Here is a 17,897-nt window from a genome sequence, read left to right as displayed (position 1 = left end):
TTACAGAAATAAAATGTCTAACATTATAGAAAAGAGTTCCGTACTGCAGATCAACACTTGTTACAGATGTGGTCACTGTGAACCACAATGAGGCCCACCAGCTCCCACATTATGCAGTTACAACACATCGCCTGATCTGACATCTCTGTTTTAATTACTCCGTTTTTAATTTGATTTTTTTAAAAATTGTTCTGCTCTTTTAGTTTGTAGCCTGTAAATATATCACCTATTTACCTTCAATCTGAAAATAACCTAGAATAGACGGTCAAATTAGTGGCTATCACCAACCAGTGAGCTTATGGTTGATCTATACTGTTGCTTTGGGAGATGGCTTAGCACTGTTATCCCACAGCATCAGGGACGTAGGTTCAATCCCCAGCATTGACTAACTGTGTGGAATGGACATATTTGCCCTGTGCCTGTGCAGGTGTGCTCTGGTTTCCTCCCATGGTCCAAAGATGTGCAGGTTAGGTGGATTGGCTGTGCTAAATTGTCCTGTAGAATGGAGGGTAGGTAGCTTATCCATGGGAAAAGCAGGGTCACAGGGATTGGGTAGAATGTCCTTCAGAAGGTGTTGTGGGCTAAACGGATCCTCCCACACTGTAGGGATTCTATGATTTTTGCCCTGGGCTTCAATTTATTCTGTTAAAAAAAATCTGCACTTCTTCCCCCTCTGTTCCAAATTCCCACGCTGTCTCCAGTTTCCCCGAACTCACTCAGACTGTACCTCACTCTGCTTCTGACTGTGCTCAGCTTACTCTGTGCTGTGAGGCTTTAAGCTCTGGCTGGGTGGATAAAGTGGGAAAAGGCAGGGTAGAGATACTGTGAGCATGCAGTGTGGAGGAGAGCTGAGAGCCCTGCACTTCTCCATTACAGGCTCTCAGCCTGTGGGGCTTGCGTTGTGTTTTGGTGCGGAGAGAGCAAGGCCTGACACAGCCAGAGTGCCGCACAGTCAAACAGATGGATATGCAGCAGTGTGTCACTGTGCTGTGTCAATGTCACACTAGGTTTATGCGGTAAACAGGGAGTGTGCTTCAAGCGAATGATGACGTGTGAAAATCAAAGGATAGCAGTGCTAGAGGAGGATTACAGTCAGTTGTGGGGGTAATGTCGTTGTAAATGAAGGGGCAGTCCCTGGGGATTCCAGCCCCTGGGGCCTGGCTACTTGGACCTACCAGATTCTGGGGATCTGTGTCCTTGTGGTGCAGGGACTGGGTTAGCGCTCCAAGTGATGGGACTGTAATAGGTCAGTCAGGCTGCAGTGGAGAAATCTGGTCCCACAGGAAACAGGGGAGCGGCTGAGTCTGATGGAAGAGCAGTTAATGGTGCTGTAGGAGGAGGTGGTGAGGTGGCCTCAGTGAGTGAGTCGGATGCACTGAGAGCGGGAAACGCGAGTGGCCTGGAAGGATGAGGTGGGTGAGAGCTGGTGAGGGGACAAGATGCAATGCTGAGTGCTGTAGCCCTGGTGTGGATGTGAGTGCAGGGGCAGGTTGTGACTGAGTGGTGGCGCTGTGAGTGTGAGGGAAGATGGTGGCACGTCGCCTTGAGGAGTGCACTGCTCTGCTGGGCCCAATCCTGGGCTCGCAGCTTCTGAAGGCAGACTGGAAACACGTACCCAGCACGCGTGGGCACTGGAAAAACCCGGCATGTATGAGCTTCTCCGTCTCTCCTGCTGCCCCATTCCTAATAAAAGTGACAAAACAGCCCAGCGGCAAAATTAATGAGGTGAAGAGCCTGAGGTGATTCACTCTGGGCCAAAGAAGGCTTGAAAGTTCACCAGGGACTGATTTTGGGATGAGGAGATGTTGAGGAAAGGTAGGCCCATCTTGCAGAGACTTTCGAAGAATTCAGGGGAGTCTCATGAGGTTTGACAGGGTCAATACTGGGGGCAGAACACCACCCCCCCCCACTGGTGGAGAGGCCCACGGTCTCAGAACGAAGGGGTCAGAGGTGTGAGGCTGAGGCGAAGGGAAATGTCTTCACGCAAAGAATTATGAATTTTTGAACTCTCTACCCCCAGAGGGTCATTGGATGCTCAGTCATTGAGTCTAATCAGGTCAGCAATGGGCCGATGTTTGAATAAGTCGCAGGTTCGAGAGGCAGAGTAACTCCTGTCCCATTACCTTATGACATGAGGAGTTATTTTTTAATGCAGCAAGATGTTTGTGAACTTGAGTCGTCCCTCTGAAAGGATGGTGGGATGCAATGTCACATTAAGCTCTGGCTGAGGGGATAAAGTGGGAAAAGGCAGGGTAGAGATACTGTGAGCATGCAGTGTGGAGGAGAGCTGAGAGCCCTGCACTTCTCCATTACAGGCTCTCAGCCTGTGGGGCTTGCGTTGTGTTTCAGAGCAAGGCCTGACACAGCCAGAGTGTCGCACAGTCAAACAGATGGATATGCAGCAGTGTGTCACTGTGCTGTGTCAATGTCACACTAGGTTTATGCGGTAAACATGTCACAGGAGCCAGCTCAACCATAAGTATCAACAGGCAATTGGAATGAACGTTAAAATGGAAAGGCCAAGGGAGAGAGCGGACTGGAATGCTCTTTGAAAGGGCCAGTACAGGACCATATAGTCCACATAGCCTCATCCTGTACTATATCAATGCACTGAAGCTATAAATGGCTGTTGGCACAAACCCAAAGTAAAGTTAATCAATAGAAAGTCAACCTTTATGATCAATAAGGAATAATATTTACAGCCGTCACGTGGTCAGTATCCAACCAAAATTTGCAACGCGACATGTCACAGGTACCAAATGTCCAGAGCAGCATTGCTAAAAATAACTAACTGATTCATTCCAAGTGCATAGTTATAAAACCTTTTTTTAAATGTAATCAGATTTGAAATATTTTTCTAATAAATATGCCATGTGATTATTGTACAAAAATATGGAATATTCCCTGATGTACAGCAAAAATGAGGTCCATTTCTCGTTGAGTTCAATGGTAACCAGACTCCTTCACAATTCAATGTGATCAGACAAATTAAGTGCAAAATCAGACCCTTCAGCCCTTCAGGCCTGCTCCACCATTTAATTATATCATGGCTGCGCTGTTTATGTTTCAAATTCCACCTTCCCATCTACCCCCAAAAAGCTTTGACCCAATAATTGCCCAATGACCCTGGATTCCCAAGCTGTTTACCCACCTCCACCTTAAAGAAACTAAATGAGCCTGCCTCTGCCACTCTCTAAGAGAGACAATTGCAAGGTGGCACAATACTGTACCTGTGTCAAACACTCCCCTTCTTCCCCGTGTCTCCCTCTTGTTCCCTCACACACTCGCTCCCACTCCCTCACACTCCCTCTCCCTCTCCCCCACTCCCTCACACTCCATCTCCCTTTCCCCCAGTCCTTCTCTCCCCCATTCCCTCACACCCTCTCCCCCATTCCCTCTCTCCCTCTGCCCCATTCCCTCTCCCTCTCCCCTACTCCCCATTCCCTCACACCCTGTCCCCCGTTCCCTCTCTCCCTGTCCCCCGTTCCGTCTCTCCCTCTCCCCCATTCCCTCACACCCTGTCCCCCGTTCCCTCTCTCCCTGTCCCCCGTTCCGTCTCTCCCTCTCCCCCATTCCCTCACACCCTGTCCCCCATTCCCTCTCTCCCTCAACCCATTCCCTCACACCCTCTCCCCCATTCCCTCACACCCTCTCCCCCATTCCCTCACACCCTCTCCCCCATTCCCTCACACCCTCTCCCCCATTCCCTCTCTCCCTCAACCCATTCCCTCACACCCTCTCCCCCATTCCCTCACACCCTCTCCCCCATTCCCTCTCTCCCTCAACCCATTCCCTCACACCCTCTCGCCCATTCCCTCACACCCTCTCGCCCATTCCCTCACACCCTGTCCCCCATTCCCTCTCCCCACCTCCCCCATTCCCCCCTCCCTCTTGCTTGTACCCACTCCCACATTGTCCATTCCTTTGACGTGATATTGAACAGAGAGATCTCATTGAGCTGCTGCCTGCACCCCGTGGGTGACTGTGACAGAAGAGCAGATACAGCAGCTCAGCCACCTCAAGTAGGTGAGTACTACATGACCCAGTGTCCAGATCCTCATAACAACATCCACTAACTCTTTAGAAAATCTGCTTCCAAACGATTGCTTGCGTAGGTCGTTGTTCTCAGGATTACAGCAGCAGCCTGGGTGAGAGTATCAAAGGCCAACAAGTCCACAGTAAATCAGGGAGGGCTCTGCTCATGAACATAAATGCGAATGAACCGCTGGTAACTGAACCAAGAGTCATAATTCTCCAGGACAATGGTTCACCACAGAGGCCCAGTGTTTTCCAGGGAACATGAAGAGAAATCAAAGCCACGGTTCCGCTTGTCTCCCTTATTGTTTGGTCTCAGAACCAGAAGGTCCAAACCTCCTCTTCATTGTGTAGTAATCTGGAGGCAAAAACAGAGGGGGACAGTTCAAGGTTAGTCACAACAGAGCTGGGAATGTGCATAGCTTTGTGTGAGGCGAGGTGGTGGTAATGTCCCTGGTACAGAGCCCTGTGGGTGCTGCCATTTACATCTCAGTGAGTGGATCTGTACAAAAGCTTCTATAAGAGAAACCATCTTATACAACATCAAGCTCCTTCTCTTTTATTTAACCCATTATACAATTACTTAAACAAATATATATCATGTCCCACAATCCCTTCGCCACCTCCCCCTTCTACCTCAACCTCTGATGGTATAAATTAACACTGACCGAGGCGAGGAGGTGAGCCTTCATGTGGTAAAGAATTTTGAACATCAACATTGGGACAGACTTGTTGGGGTGGAGGGCTGTCTTTATTACATTTCATTGTATGAACGTTGACAACTAATCTCCAGAGGATCCTTGAATTCTTTGAGATGTGCGATGGAAGATGGGTGTTGAGTATATATCCTAGCATGCCACACTGTCCTTCAGCTGTGAATTACTCAGGATCTGAAGATTCTCCTTTGGGTGGAGGATCAGTGAAGACTTCCTCCGATGCTGTGTTCATTTGGGAACTTCAGGAGCTGCTGAACACCAGTGTTGCTGATATCAGTTGGTCTGTCCTTCAGGTTTTGATGAGAGCTGTAAAGCCATCGTCAGGCTAGCACATCATGTTGCTCAAGAGGCATACGGCAGAAAGTAATGACTCCTTCATGGATGTGACCAGCATTGTTTCTGTTGCTGGAGAATTGTTGCTGGTTGTCTAAGAGGCACATTCTTGTAATAGCACTGGATGTAGCTTTCACTGTGTAGTTTGTTTTTACTCTATGTTTTAGACAGTGACTCCAAGCATCAAAAACTTCAAACTCTCTTAGCATTGGATTGTCATGTGACTACTGGCATGTTTGTACCTTACGAATTTGACAGATGTCTGGAGAAAATTTGTCTTTTGTTTCCCTGATAATTCTGAACATCAGCTTCCGACACAATCTGGACAGGCTTTTGCAGCATAAAGCTATCTTTCAGTTGTGAAAGAGCTGAAATGGATGAATCAAAATTTCCAACCACAATTCTGTCTCTAATTAGTTCTGGTTGTAATGCTCCGTACTCACAAAAATCTCCTTACAGCTGTATTCTTTCATCGAATCTTGGTCTTGCCATAATGACTCGGCTATTATGCAAAATAGTTAGAACCATAGAATGTGCAAACAGGCCATTCAGCACCAGAGGTCCACACTAGCATTGTACCCCATCCCTGCATTTCCCCATGGCTAAACCACACAGCCTGCATATCATGGGACAATTTAGTATGGCCAGTCCACCTAGCCTGCACATTTTTGACTGTGGGAGGAAACTGGAGCCAACTCACGCAGACATAGGGAGAACATGCAAACTCCACATAGACAATTGCCTGAGGCTAGAATCAAACCCAGGTCCTTGGGGCTGTGAGCCAGCAGTGCTAACCACTGAGTCACCAAATGCATTTAAAACATCAAGGTTATCAGTAGCCTCTTTAATGTTTTCTATGTGACTGGTCTGCTAAAAGGACCCACAGAATAAAGCAGTGCATTAACCTGTCCTGCTCGTGATTTGGTACATTAACCTGGAGCAATTCTATACCATTCTGAATTATTCCATGTCTGCAGTACCTGTAGCCTTCTAGAGTCATACAGCACACAGACAGACCCTTCAGTCCAACCAGTCCATGCCGACCATAATCCCAAATTAAACAAATCCCACCTGCCTTGCTCCTGTCCCGTATCCGTCCCAGTCATGTTCTTATCTGAGTGTCTCTTAAACAGTGTAACCTTATTCTGTAATCTGTAACCAATTGCACAGAGGTGTAATAACTCCCTCAGTTTTTGTTTCTTTAAAATTGTTTGCTTTAAATTCAGAAATTTTTCTATAAATTTGTTTCAATTCTGCAATATTTTCAGCTTTTCTTTAAGTTTGAGTTGCAGCTTCAACTCAATTACTCCATTACATTTGTCAGAGAGTTTCCAGCTTCAAGTTTTTTTTAAGTTTAAATTATTGTAAAGAAAGATAAATCTTCTCACATGCTGATAAATTGTAAAGACACTTTACTTCAATAAAGTCATAAAGCGTCAGTCTTCAATTCTGCTGTGGAAAATTATTTGTCTTTTAGTTTGTTCATTTATTAAATATGAATTGTAAATTGTAAATTTTTAATGAAATTTTAACGACTATTTTCAATTATTTGTAAAGTGCTAAAATTCTCCCCACAGAGGGCTGTCAAGACTGGGTCATTAAGTATATTCAGAGCTGATAGACAGGTTTTTAATCAGGAACGGAGTCAAGGATTGTGGGGAAAAAGGCAGGAAAGTGGAGTTGAGGATTATCAGATCAGCTATGGTCTCATTGAATAGTGGAGCAGATTCAATGGCCTGAATGGCCTTGCGCTGCTCCTACGTCTCATGGTTTTTAAGCAGTTATTTCATCATTTTAACATTTTGATATAAATAACTAAAAGAGAATGTTGATGCCAATCTTCTGGTGTTTCGTGCCCACCTCAGCAAGATGCATGCTCCACTAGGGTGGCACGGTGGCTCAGTGGTTAGCACTGCAGCCCCACAGTGCTAGGGACCTGGGTTCGATCACAGCCTCAGGTGACTGTCTGTGCAGAGTTTGCACGTTCTCCCTGTGTCTGCATGGGTTCCCTCCCACAGTCCAAAGGGATGCAGGCTAGGTGGATTGGCCATGCTAAATTGCCCATAGAGTTCAGGGGTGTGTGGGTTATAGGGGGATGGGTCTGGGTGGGATGCTCCAAGGGGCAGCATGGACTTGTTGGGCCAAAGGGCCTGTTTCCACACTGTAGGGAATCTAATCATTTCTGTTTTACCTTTAAATACTTCGATTGTACAACTAAATATTTACATCAACTTCAAAGGGATCTATGAGAAAATCTTCTGCTTTTGATTCATACATTTTCATATGCAGATTATGCTCCTGCTTTGAAGAATTACCTAAAGAATGACTTTTAAATAAATTATCATTTATAATTATGATTTTCAGCTTTCAACAATGATTTTCATGAAGAAAATATAATGCTCATTTTTAATAATGATAACAATTTAAGCCTTCTTCCAGCTTCCCAGCCAGGAATTTTATGAGGCCACATTTGGAGTCCTGCGTCCAGATCTGGTCACCCTACTATAGAACTGATATTATTAAAGTAGAAAGATGCAGAAGAGATTTACTCGGATGGTACCTGGAATGGAAAGTTTGAGTTATAGGTGGAGGGTGGACAGGCTGGTGCATACTTCCCTACAGCTCAGGAGACTGAGGGTTGATCTTATAGAGGTTTATAAAAACATGAGAGACATAAATAAGTAAAGATCCAACAGTTTTTCCCCATGGTAGAGGAGTCTAAAATTAGAGGGCAGAAGTTTAAGATGAGAGGAGAGAGATACAAAAGAGGCCAGAGGGGCAGGTTTTCTCACACTGAGGGTGCTGGGTGTCTGCAATGGGCTGCCGGAGGTAGTGGTGGAGGCGAGCACAATTTTGACATTTAAGAAACATTTAGACAGATACATGAATGGCATAGATATGGAGGGATATGGGTCAAACACAGGCAGGTGGGAATAGTTTCATTGTGAAAACTGGGCAGCAGGGACAAGTTGGGCCGAATGGCTTGATTGCATACTGTGGACCTCTATGATTCTGTGAAGTTCCACCCAGGGAGTCAACTTATTTCCAGAGCCCAGTGTCATCCTCCTCTTTCCCAGTTTGCGGCTCCAGGTTGTAGCTTCAGTGAGATTCCTTCTGGTCTTCACTAGCTGTCCTGATGTCTTTTATTGCCCTGGTTTGGCTTGTTTCACTTTGTCAGGGAAAGGCTGTGTGTCGCTCCAGTCCATCCCACGCAGACCAACTGAGTGTTTACCTTCGCTGATACACAAACTCCCTTCAACATGGTGCTGCGTTCCAAGAAGGGGCACTTCCCTTTTTTGCCCCAGAAGTTGATTTTGTTTTTATTCTCTGTCCCTGTGAGCTGACGGAGGATTCCTGCGTTGCTACTGATTTTGTCAATCTCACACGACATTGTCAGTGTGCTGCCAAAGGTGGCTGCAGCTCACGGCTGCCTCTGCTACACTCTCCTTTGGGTAACTATTCCAAAGCCAGCACTTCCACTTGTATCAACGCACTGAGCTATCAGTGTTAAATAACGCAGGGTTGGCCACAGTTTAGCCTTCAGCACGTAGTTGAGTAACAAGAAGAGGTTTATTACATGCTAACCCTTTGATCCTTTTGTCCTAAGAACTATATCTAACTCCTTCTTGGAAACATTGAATGTTATGGCCTCTGTAGTAGAGAATCTCACAGGCTCCTCACTCTCTGGGTGAAGACATTTCTCCTTATTCCATTCCTAAATGCCCCAACCTATATCCTTACCTTAAACAGTGACAGCCTGATTCTGAATTTCCTGGTCATCGGGGATGTCCTTCCTGAGTTTACCCAGTCAGAGTTTTATAGGTTTCTATGAGATCCCCCAGTCATTCTTCAAAAACACCAGTGAATACGGCCCCAACTAACCCAGTCTCACTTCATATATCTGTCTAACTCCAGGAATTTAGTCTGGAGCTGACCAACTTTGCCCAGGGATTGTTCTGCATGTTACAAAAACAGAAGTTTCTGGAAAAGCTCAGCAGGTCTGGCAGCATCTGTGGAGAAGGAAAAAAGGGTTAATGTTACAGGTCCGGTGACCCTTCCTCAGAACTGATGGTAGCTGAGAAAACATCGGTATATACGTGCAGAAAATAGGAAGGGGGATTGGGTAGGGAGGAAACAATAGCTCTGCATGTTATCGCTCACCCTGTTCGGGGATGTTCTCACACACCTCTGCTGCAGGTGGGAGTTGAACCCTGGCCTAGAGGTAGGGACACTGCCACTCCACTGCAAGACCCCCAGGGACCATTAACATCACTCTCAGATACAAAAGCTTCAATGCTAACCCTCTCAGGTCAACTCCCATGTCCAACACATACCTGTGATGACAGTTTGCTTTCTCTTGCGGTTCTGAGGTTTCTGCAGTTGGTGAGATTTCTGTGGCGGCGACATTTTCCCCCGCTCAGCTTCACCTTGCGGTCCCCTTTGTGGGCCACCACACACAGAGGTTCGATAGAAATGCGGGACATTGTGACTTGACACAGCCTCCCACTGGACGTCCCCCTGCACCGGCCGGTCCCGCTGAAAGTCAAACGCCCAGCGCCTCTTGGCTGCCTCCAGCTCCGTCCGCAGCTCCTCCTGTAGCTCAGCTCTGACCTGTGCGTGATCGACCGGCCCAAAGAGGCTCCGGCAGACCTTCCCGGGCTTCCTCCCTGTCGCTCGCCACATGTCAATGGACGGAGAAGTCCCGTCGTCCTGAAAAAAATCACAAAGTCAACACATTCATAGACATCACACACAGACTGCAGCACCACTGTGTACACAGCCAGGGGGTGAGACCAGGCACAGTGACAGAAATCGCTGGAAAGGCTCAGCAGGTCTGGCAGCATCTGTGAACAGAATAAGCAGACTTAATGTTTTGGGTCCAGTGACCCTTCCTCAGAACTGACGGTGGCGGGAAAATCATCGGTGTATATATGTGCAGAAACTAGGAAGGGGGCAGGGTGGGGAGTGTATAATAGGATAGAGCCTTAAGAGCGGGAAGAGCAATTGGATAGACTAGGGAGTTGATAATGATCAAGCTGGGAGGGTGAATAGCTGTTAATGGACATTGTTAGTGACTAACAATAAGTAGTGTGTAATGGTAGGTAATGTGATAACAAGGCGTGGTACATGGGGTAGGGGGCTGGGACATGGAACAGTGTAGGCCCTAAAATTATTGAATTTGATATTGAGTCCAGAGGGCTGCAGGGTCCCATCTCCGTTTCATATGTTCAGATGAGGCCAACATCTACAAGGGACCCTCTGAAAGGTCCATCTTTTTCAACCGAGGATTCCCAGCTCCATTGTCGACACAGCCCTCGGCCGGGTCCAACCCATCTCCCGCATTTCCACCCTCAGACCTTCCTGTCCCTCCCACAAATGCATAAGGGTACCCCTTGTCCTCACCCACAATGCCACCAGAAGATCATCAGACGCCATTCCACCATTTCCAGCGAGATGCCACCACCATGCACATATTCCCCTCCCCTCCCTTGTCCGCCTTCCACAGGGACTGTTCCCTCCAGGACACCCTGGTCCACACTTCCTTGCCCCCCAACACCTCCCCACAGCCCTACGGCACCTTGCCCTGTAAGCGACGAAGGTGCAACAGCTGCCCATTTACCTCCTCCCTCCCCAGTATCGAAGAGCCCAAACATACCTTCCAAGTGAAGCAACACTTCACCTGCACTTCCCAGAATCTAGTCTACTGCATTCGCTGCTCACAACGTGGTCTCCTCTACACTGGGGAAACGATATGTAGATGTGGAGACCGCTTCGCCGAACATTGCCGCAGAGTGCAGTGGAGGCCGGGATGTTGGATGCCTTTAAGGCAGAGATCGACAAATTCTTGATCTCAGAAGGAATCAAGGGCTACGGGGAGGGTGCAGGGAAGTGGTGTTGAAATGCCCATCAGCCATGATTTAAATGGCGGAGTGGACTTGATGGGACGAATGGCCTCACTTCCACTCCTATGTCTTATGGTCTAACATCTACATTCTGCTCACATAAAAGACCCTGAACTACCAATTGCCTGCCACTTCAATGCACCACCCTGCTCCCTGGCCAACATCTGTCTCAGGCTTGCTGCAGTGTTCATGCGAAGCTCAACGCAAGCTGGAGGAACAACACCTCATTTACCACTTAGGGACCCTGCAGCCCTCGGGACTCAATATGGAGTTCAATTTTAGGGCCTAAACTCTCCCATGTCCCAGCCCCCTACCCCATATACCCAGGCCTTGTTATCACACAGTGTATAATGGCAGGCTATCCGTTGTCAGTCACTAACAATTCCCATTAACAGCTATACACCCTCCCAACCAGATCATTATCTACTCCTTTGTCTATCCAACTGCTCTTCTCTCTCTTTGGGCTCTCTCCTATCATTTACGCGCTACCCCATTCCCCTCCCTATTTTCTGCATATAAGCCAACATTTTCCAAGCCACCATCAGTTCTCAGGAAGGGTCGCCGGACCTGAAACATTAACTCTGATTTTTTTTTCCTTCACAGAGGCTGCCAGACCTGCTGAGCTTTTCCAGCAACTTCTGTTTTTGTTCCTGATATACAGCATCCGCAGTTCTTTCGGAATTTTATTTAGTGAGAGGGGGTACTCTGTCAGGGAGCGAGACTAAACACATGGCCAGGGACTGGTGAGCCCCAGGGATACCAAGGTTCTCTAAGTGGTATACTGGAGTGTGGGCAGTCTCACTACAAATGTTGACAGCATGGCTCAGTCTGATGGTATTAGTACTCAGAAAGAAATTGATATTTGTAACAAGAATTTCAGTGGAACATCAGAAATGACAAATGAACTGGAACTGGAGCCAAGCTTCAGCAGTTGTCTGTAGCAATAAATTCAGGATTTCACTTTCAACTAAACAACAGCCCATCAGTTATGAAAAAGTTACAAACTGAAAATGGAACTGGGAGAGGGATTGGGAAACAGGGAAAATCCAAGACGGACGAATAGAAAGTGACAGGCAATAAAGAGAAAATGAAAGAAGAGAGGGAAAAAAAGGTGAGAGAGAAAAGGTCGAAAGATGCTGATTTAGAGAGATCTGGAGAAAGATACACACACATACACAGTTCTCCCCCTCACACACAATCACACAAACTCACTCTCCCATGCGCGTGCACACACACACATTCACTGTCACACACTCTATCCCCACATACTCACTCTCGCACATGTGCGCAAATGCACACACACTCTCCCACACACACTGTCTCTCACACACAGTCTCTCTCACACACAATGTCTCTCACACACACAATGTCTCTCACACACACAATGTCTCTCACACACAGTCTCTCACACACACTTTCTCTCTCACACACACTGTCTCTCTCACACACAATGTCTCTCACACACAGTCTCTCACACACAGTCTCACACACAGTCTCTCACACACACTGTCTCTCTCACACACAATGTCTCTCACACACACAATGTCTCTCACACACACAATGTCTCTCACACACAGTCTCTCACACACAGTCTCTCACACACACTTTCTCTCTCACACAGTCTCACACACAGTCTCTCACACACACTTTCTCTCTCACACACACTGTCTCTCACACACACACTGTCTCTCACACACACACTGTCTCTCACACACACACTGTCTCTCTCACACACACTGTCTCTCTCACACAATGTCTCTCACACACAGTCTCACACAGTCTCTCACACACACTGTCTCTCTCACACACACTGTCTCTCTCACACACACTGTCTCTCTCACACACACTGTCTCTCACACACACAATGTCTCTCACACACAGTCTCTCACACACACTTTCTCTCTCACACACAGTCTCTCTCACACACAATGTCTCTCACACACTGTCTCTCACACACACAATGTCTCTCACACACAGTCTCTCACACACAGTCTCTCACACACTCTCACACACTCTCTCTCACACACACTCTCCCACACACACTCTCCCACACACACTCTCCCACACACACACTCTCCCACACACACTCTCTCCCACACACACTCTCTCCCACACACACTCTCTCACACACACACTCTCTCACACACACACTCTCTCACACACACACTCTCTCACACAGTCTCTCTCACACACACAGTCTCTCTCAGACACAGTCTCTCTCAGACACTCTCTCTCACACACACACTATCACACACTACACACTGTCTCACAGTTTGTCTCACACACTCTCCCACACACACACTCTCGCACACACTGTCTCTCGCACACACTCTCTCACACACACACACTATCACACACTACACACTGTCTCACAGTTTCTCTCACATACTCTCCCACACACACACTCTCCCACACACACACTCTCCCTCACACACACTCTCTCTCACACACTCTCTCTCACACACTCTCTCTCTCACACACTCTCACACACTCTCTCACACTGTCTCTCTCACACAGTCTCTCTCACACAGTCTCTCTCACACAGTCTCTCTCACACACTCTCTCACACACACACACACACACACATTCTTATCTCTCTTGCATACACACTGTTTCTCTCTTTCACACACATTCTATCTCTCACACACACTCTCTCCCTCTCTCTCACACACACACACTCTCTCTCTCTCACACACACACACTCTCTCTCTCTCACACTCTCACATATATTCTCTCTCTCTCTCTCTCTCACTCTCTCTCACACACACACACTGACAGTGAGAGAGCGAGAGGCGGAAACAGCAAGAAAGCAGTAGATGGTGATACTGAGTGAAGTCACAGACAGCAAGTAGAGGACAGTGAGTCAGACTGAGAGCCTGCACCAGGCTGTCTGTTACCACTGCACCGCCGCCTGGCCTGGTCTCTCTGCCACTGTTAGGACTGCCATTGAAACCGGGTGCTGCAGGTGGGGAGAAGGTGTCCACATCAGTATGGAGAGCACCGGAGAGCAATCAGGGCGGGGAAAAGCCAAATGGATGCCCTTCACAAGCCCATTCCCGATTCCCTGGTTAATCTCCACCCTGATCCCGCTCTGTTCCATTCCGCATCCGACCCTGTCAGGGCGATAAACAGGAATGTTCCTCAGTCAGTAGTATCTCAGTGAGAGGTACAGCCTCTCAGCCTCCAAACCCCACTCTCTCTGCCTTTGGACAAGTCTTGACTTGTCTGCACACACGTTCAAAACGGACCCTAGCCTCCGCTGACACAGCCAGAGTACGGCTGCAGTATCAGCAGGGGGTTCGCAGGAGGGCGAGGGGCCTGAGAACATAGAATCCCCACAGTGCGGAAACAGACCATTAGGCTCATCGAGTTCATACTGACCCTCTGAAGATCATTCCATCCAGACCAACCCACCCCATCCCTGTAAACCTGCACATCCCACGGCCGATCCACTGAGCCTGCACATCTTTGGACTGTGGGAGGAAGCTGGAGCACCCGGAGGAAACCCACGCAGACACGGGGAGAATGTGCAAACTCCGCACAGACAGTCGCCCGAGGCTGGAATCGAACCCGGGTCCCTGGCGCTGTGAGGCTGCAGTGTTAACCACTGAGCCACCGTGTAGACTTGGGGTTCTAGAGGGGACAGGGATGGGGAGAGAAGGGCTTATTGCTGTGAGGGAAGGGGGATGGGACAGTGAGGGAAAGGGGGTATTGGAGAAAGGGAAGGGGATGTTGGAGTGAGGGGAGGGGTGTGTAGTGTGTGATAGTGTGTGTGAGAGATGTATGGACATAATGGAGGTAGTTAAGCCCATGTCCAGCTGGGGAATGTGAGTCATCACCAAACTCCAAATCTGCCTCAACATGTTCAGTGACCTCAGGACTGGGCATGTCAGACTGGATCTGGGCATGTTGGTCTGTGTCTGGGCATGTTGGTCTGGGTCTGGGCATGTTGGTCTGTGTCTGGGTATGTTTGTCTGGGGTCTGGGTATGTTGGCCTGGGTTCTGGGTATGTTGGTCTGTGTTTGGGTATGTTTGTCTGGGGTCTGGGTATGTTGGGCTGGAGTCTGGGCATGTTGGGCTGGAGTCTGGGCATGTTTGTCTGGGGTCTGGGCATGTTGGTCTGTGTTTGGGTATGTTTGTCTGGGGTCTGGGTATGTTGGGCTGGAGTCTGGGCATGTTGGTCTGTGTTTGGGTATGTTTGTCTGGGGTCTGGGTATGTTGGGCTGGAGTCTGGGTATGTTGGGCTGGGGTCTTGGGTATGTTTGTCTGGGGTCTTGGGTATGTTTGTCTGGGGTCTGGGTATGTTTGTCTGGGGTCTGGGTATGTTGGTCTGGGCAGTGCACTCCGGGACCGAGTGCATCTCCCGTACCTGCTGATGGGTTCGGGGGGTGGGGCGGCGGCTGCGGACTGAGCCTTTCAGTGATGGGGAAGGGACCTGGGCATTTCACCGGAGCAAGGGACAGAGTCAATCACCAGCAGCAGGAAGCCGGGATCGCACTGTGCAGGGACTGGGTCTGTGGGCTGTACACATGGGCGCGAAGAGAAAACCCGGTCTGCATTTTTATAAAAGCACTCTGATGGTTTAACTGTAATGCTAGAGGCGGAGAGCAAATAAAGCGGCGCAAAATTACCCCGCGAACTCGTTCCCCTGAAATACACTCACCATTTCCACATGGAAATTCTGCTTCCAGTCCTGATCCAGTCTGTTCCCGAAGCGATCCTGATATAACCTGTACAGATCCCCGAAAAATCCGGATTCAACCTCTACTGATCCGCGAGAGATCCTGATCCAGTCTGTGCTGATCCCGGAGGGATTCTGATCCAGTCTGTGCTGATCCCGGAGAGATCCTGCTGCAATCTGCGCGGATCCCGGAGAGATGCTGCTGTAATCTGTGCTGAAGCCTGTCGCTGAATGACTGCGCTCTCAGTACCTGGAACTGTCGTTCCGATGAATAATGCTGAATAATAGCTGCCGGTCAGATGATGCCTGAGATCCGCCCAGAGAAACAGCGGATAACGCCCACAACCACGCTCCTGGAGCCCGCCCAGTCTCACATCCTAATTCTCATTTGACCAAATCACTCACAAACTTAATGTAAAATGGTACATGCTGTAGCCTATAAAGACTCCTCTTCAGCAAGATTAATAAGAGCCTTTTAAAAAAAAAATTGTACAATATGTGATTCCTGGTTGGTTTCTCAACACACTGAACGAGAAAACCATCTTTGACCTACTAGAGAAGGAGCAAAACTTGAACTTGCGAGATAAAGCGGGGCAGGTGACTGTGGGGACAGTAGGAGAGCATTTTGGGCCCAGTCACCATAATTCTATAAGTTTTTGAATAATAATGGAAAAGGGTAGAGTGGGTTTAAAAGTTCTAAATTGGAGGAAGGCCGATTTCGACTGTATTAAACAAGAACTTTCAAAAGTTGTTTGGGAGAGACGTTTTGTCTCTTGGCTGGAAAGCGGGAGGCTTTTTAAAATGAGATAACAAGAGCCCAGGGACAGTCTGTTGCTGTTAGGATAAAGGGCAAGGCTGGATGATGAGAGAAATTGGTCCAGAAAAAGAAGGAGGCATATGGCAGGGATGGAGTGAATCCCTGGAGGAGCACAAGGGCAGAAGGAGTATACTCGAGGGAAATCAGGAGGGTAAAAAGGCTTTGTGAGCTGGCTTTGCCAAATAAGGTTAAGGAAAATCCAAATATATTCTACAAATTTATTAAGGGTAAAAGAATAACTAGACAGAGAGCAGGGCATGTTAAAAATCAACAAGGCCATCTATGTGTGGAACTGTAGGAGACGGTGAGATACTAAATGAGTATTTTGCGCCTGTATTTACTGTGGAGAAGGATATGGAAGCTAGAGAACTTGGGGAAATCATTAATGATAACTTGAAAAGTGCCCCTATCACAGAGGAGGTGGCGCTGGACGTCGTAAAATGCATAAAGGAGGATAATTCCCGGGGACACAATCAGGCGTACCCTCGAACTCTGTGGGATCTCTAGGGAAGTGACTGCTGGGCCCCTCGCTGAGATACTTGTGTAGATGCCAAATGATAAGATGTTGTTGGATGTGGTGCCATTATTTAAGAAAAGTGGTAAGGAAAAGGGGAGGCAACGGCCTATTGGTATTATCCACCAGGATGGGAACAGTGTGGAGGCAGCCCTATTATCGTCGGACTGTTAATCCAGAGACCCAGATAATGTTCTGGGGACCGGGGTTCAAATCCCACCATGGCACATGGTGGAATTTGAATTCAATAAAGTATCTGGAATTAAGAATCTAATGATAACCGTGAATCCATTGTCGATTGATGGAAAAATCCATCTGGTTCACTAATGTCCTTGGGGGAAGCAAACTGCAATCCTTACCTCATCTGGCCTACATATGACTCCAGATCCACAATATGGCTTTTGCAAACCCACTGGGCAATTAGGGATGGTCAATAAATGCTGCCCAGTCAGTGACACCCTCATCCTGTAAATGAATAAAGGAAAAAAGGAAGAGTGAGGAAACTATAGACAGGTGAGCCTGACATTAGTATTGGAGTGGATTCTGAGGGACATGATTTACATGTATTTGGAAAGGCAAGGACTGACTAGGGATAGTCAACATGGCTTTGTGTGTGGGAAATCATGCCTCATGAACTTGGAGTTTTTTGAAGAAGGAGCAAAGGGGGCTGATGAGGGCAGAGCGGTGGATGTGAGCTATATGGACTTCAGCAAAGCCTTTGACAATGTTCTGCATGGACTGGATAGCAAGGTTAGAACACATGGAATCCAGGGAGAGCTGGCCATTTGGATGCAAAATTGGCTTGGGGTGGCTCAGTGGTTAGCACTGCTGCCTCACAGAGCCAGGGACCCGGGTTTGATTCCAACCTCAGACAACCGTCTGTATGGAGTTTGTACAT

At 47.9% G+C, this 17,897-nt stretch overlaps 1 protein-coding gene across 1 annotated transcript; it reads right to left on the bottom strand.

Annotated features, from left to right (window-relative positions):
* Positions 1-3,903: 3,903 nt before the first annotated feature.
* LOC125462968 (cyclin-dependent kinase inhibitor 1B-like) lies at positions 3,904-15,919 on the bottom strand. The gene is made up of 3 exons (XM_048553529.2): positions 15,651-15,919; positions 9,419-9,794; positions 3,904-4,393 (listed from the first exon to the last, which is right to left on the bottom strand). The coding sequence occupies exons 1-3, from the start codon at positions 15,651-15,653 to the stop codon at positions 4,338-4,340; spliced, it is 435 nt and encodes a 144-aa protein (XP_048409486.1). The 5' UTR covers positions 15,654-15,919; the 3' UTR covers positions 3,904-4,337.
* Positions 15,920-17,897: the final 1,978 nt, after the last annotated feature.

Source organism: Stegostoma tigrinum, chromosome 21, assembly GCF_030684315.1.
Source record: "Stegostoma tigrinum isolate sSteTig4 chromosome 21, sSteTig4.hap1, whole genome shotgun sequence".
Lineage (NCBI taxonomy): Eukaryota > Metazoa > Chordata > Chondrichthyes > Orectolobiformes > Stegostomatidae > Stegostoma > Stegostoma tigrinum.
This window is presented reverse-complemented; position numbering and strand designations above follow the sequence as displayed.

Excerpts from the sequence above, each read along its gene's own strand:
- LOC125462968 (XM_048553529.2), bottom strand. Across the intron at positions 4,394-9,418 it reads AAAGCAAACTGTCATCACAG|ATTACTACACAATGAAGAGG; the intron begins GTATGTGTTGGA and ends TTTTGCCTCCAG.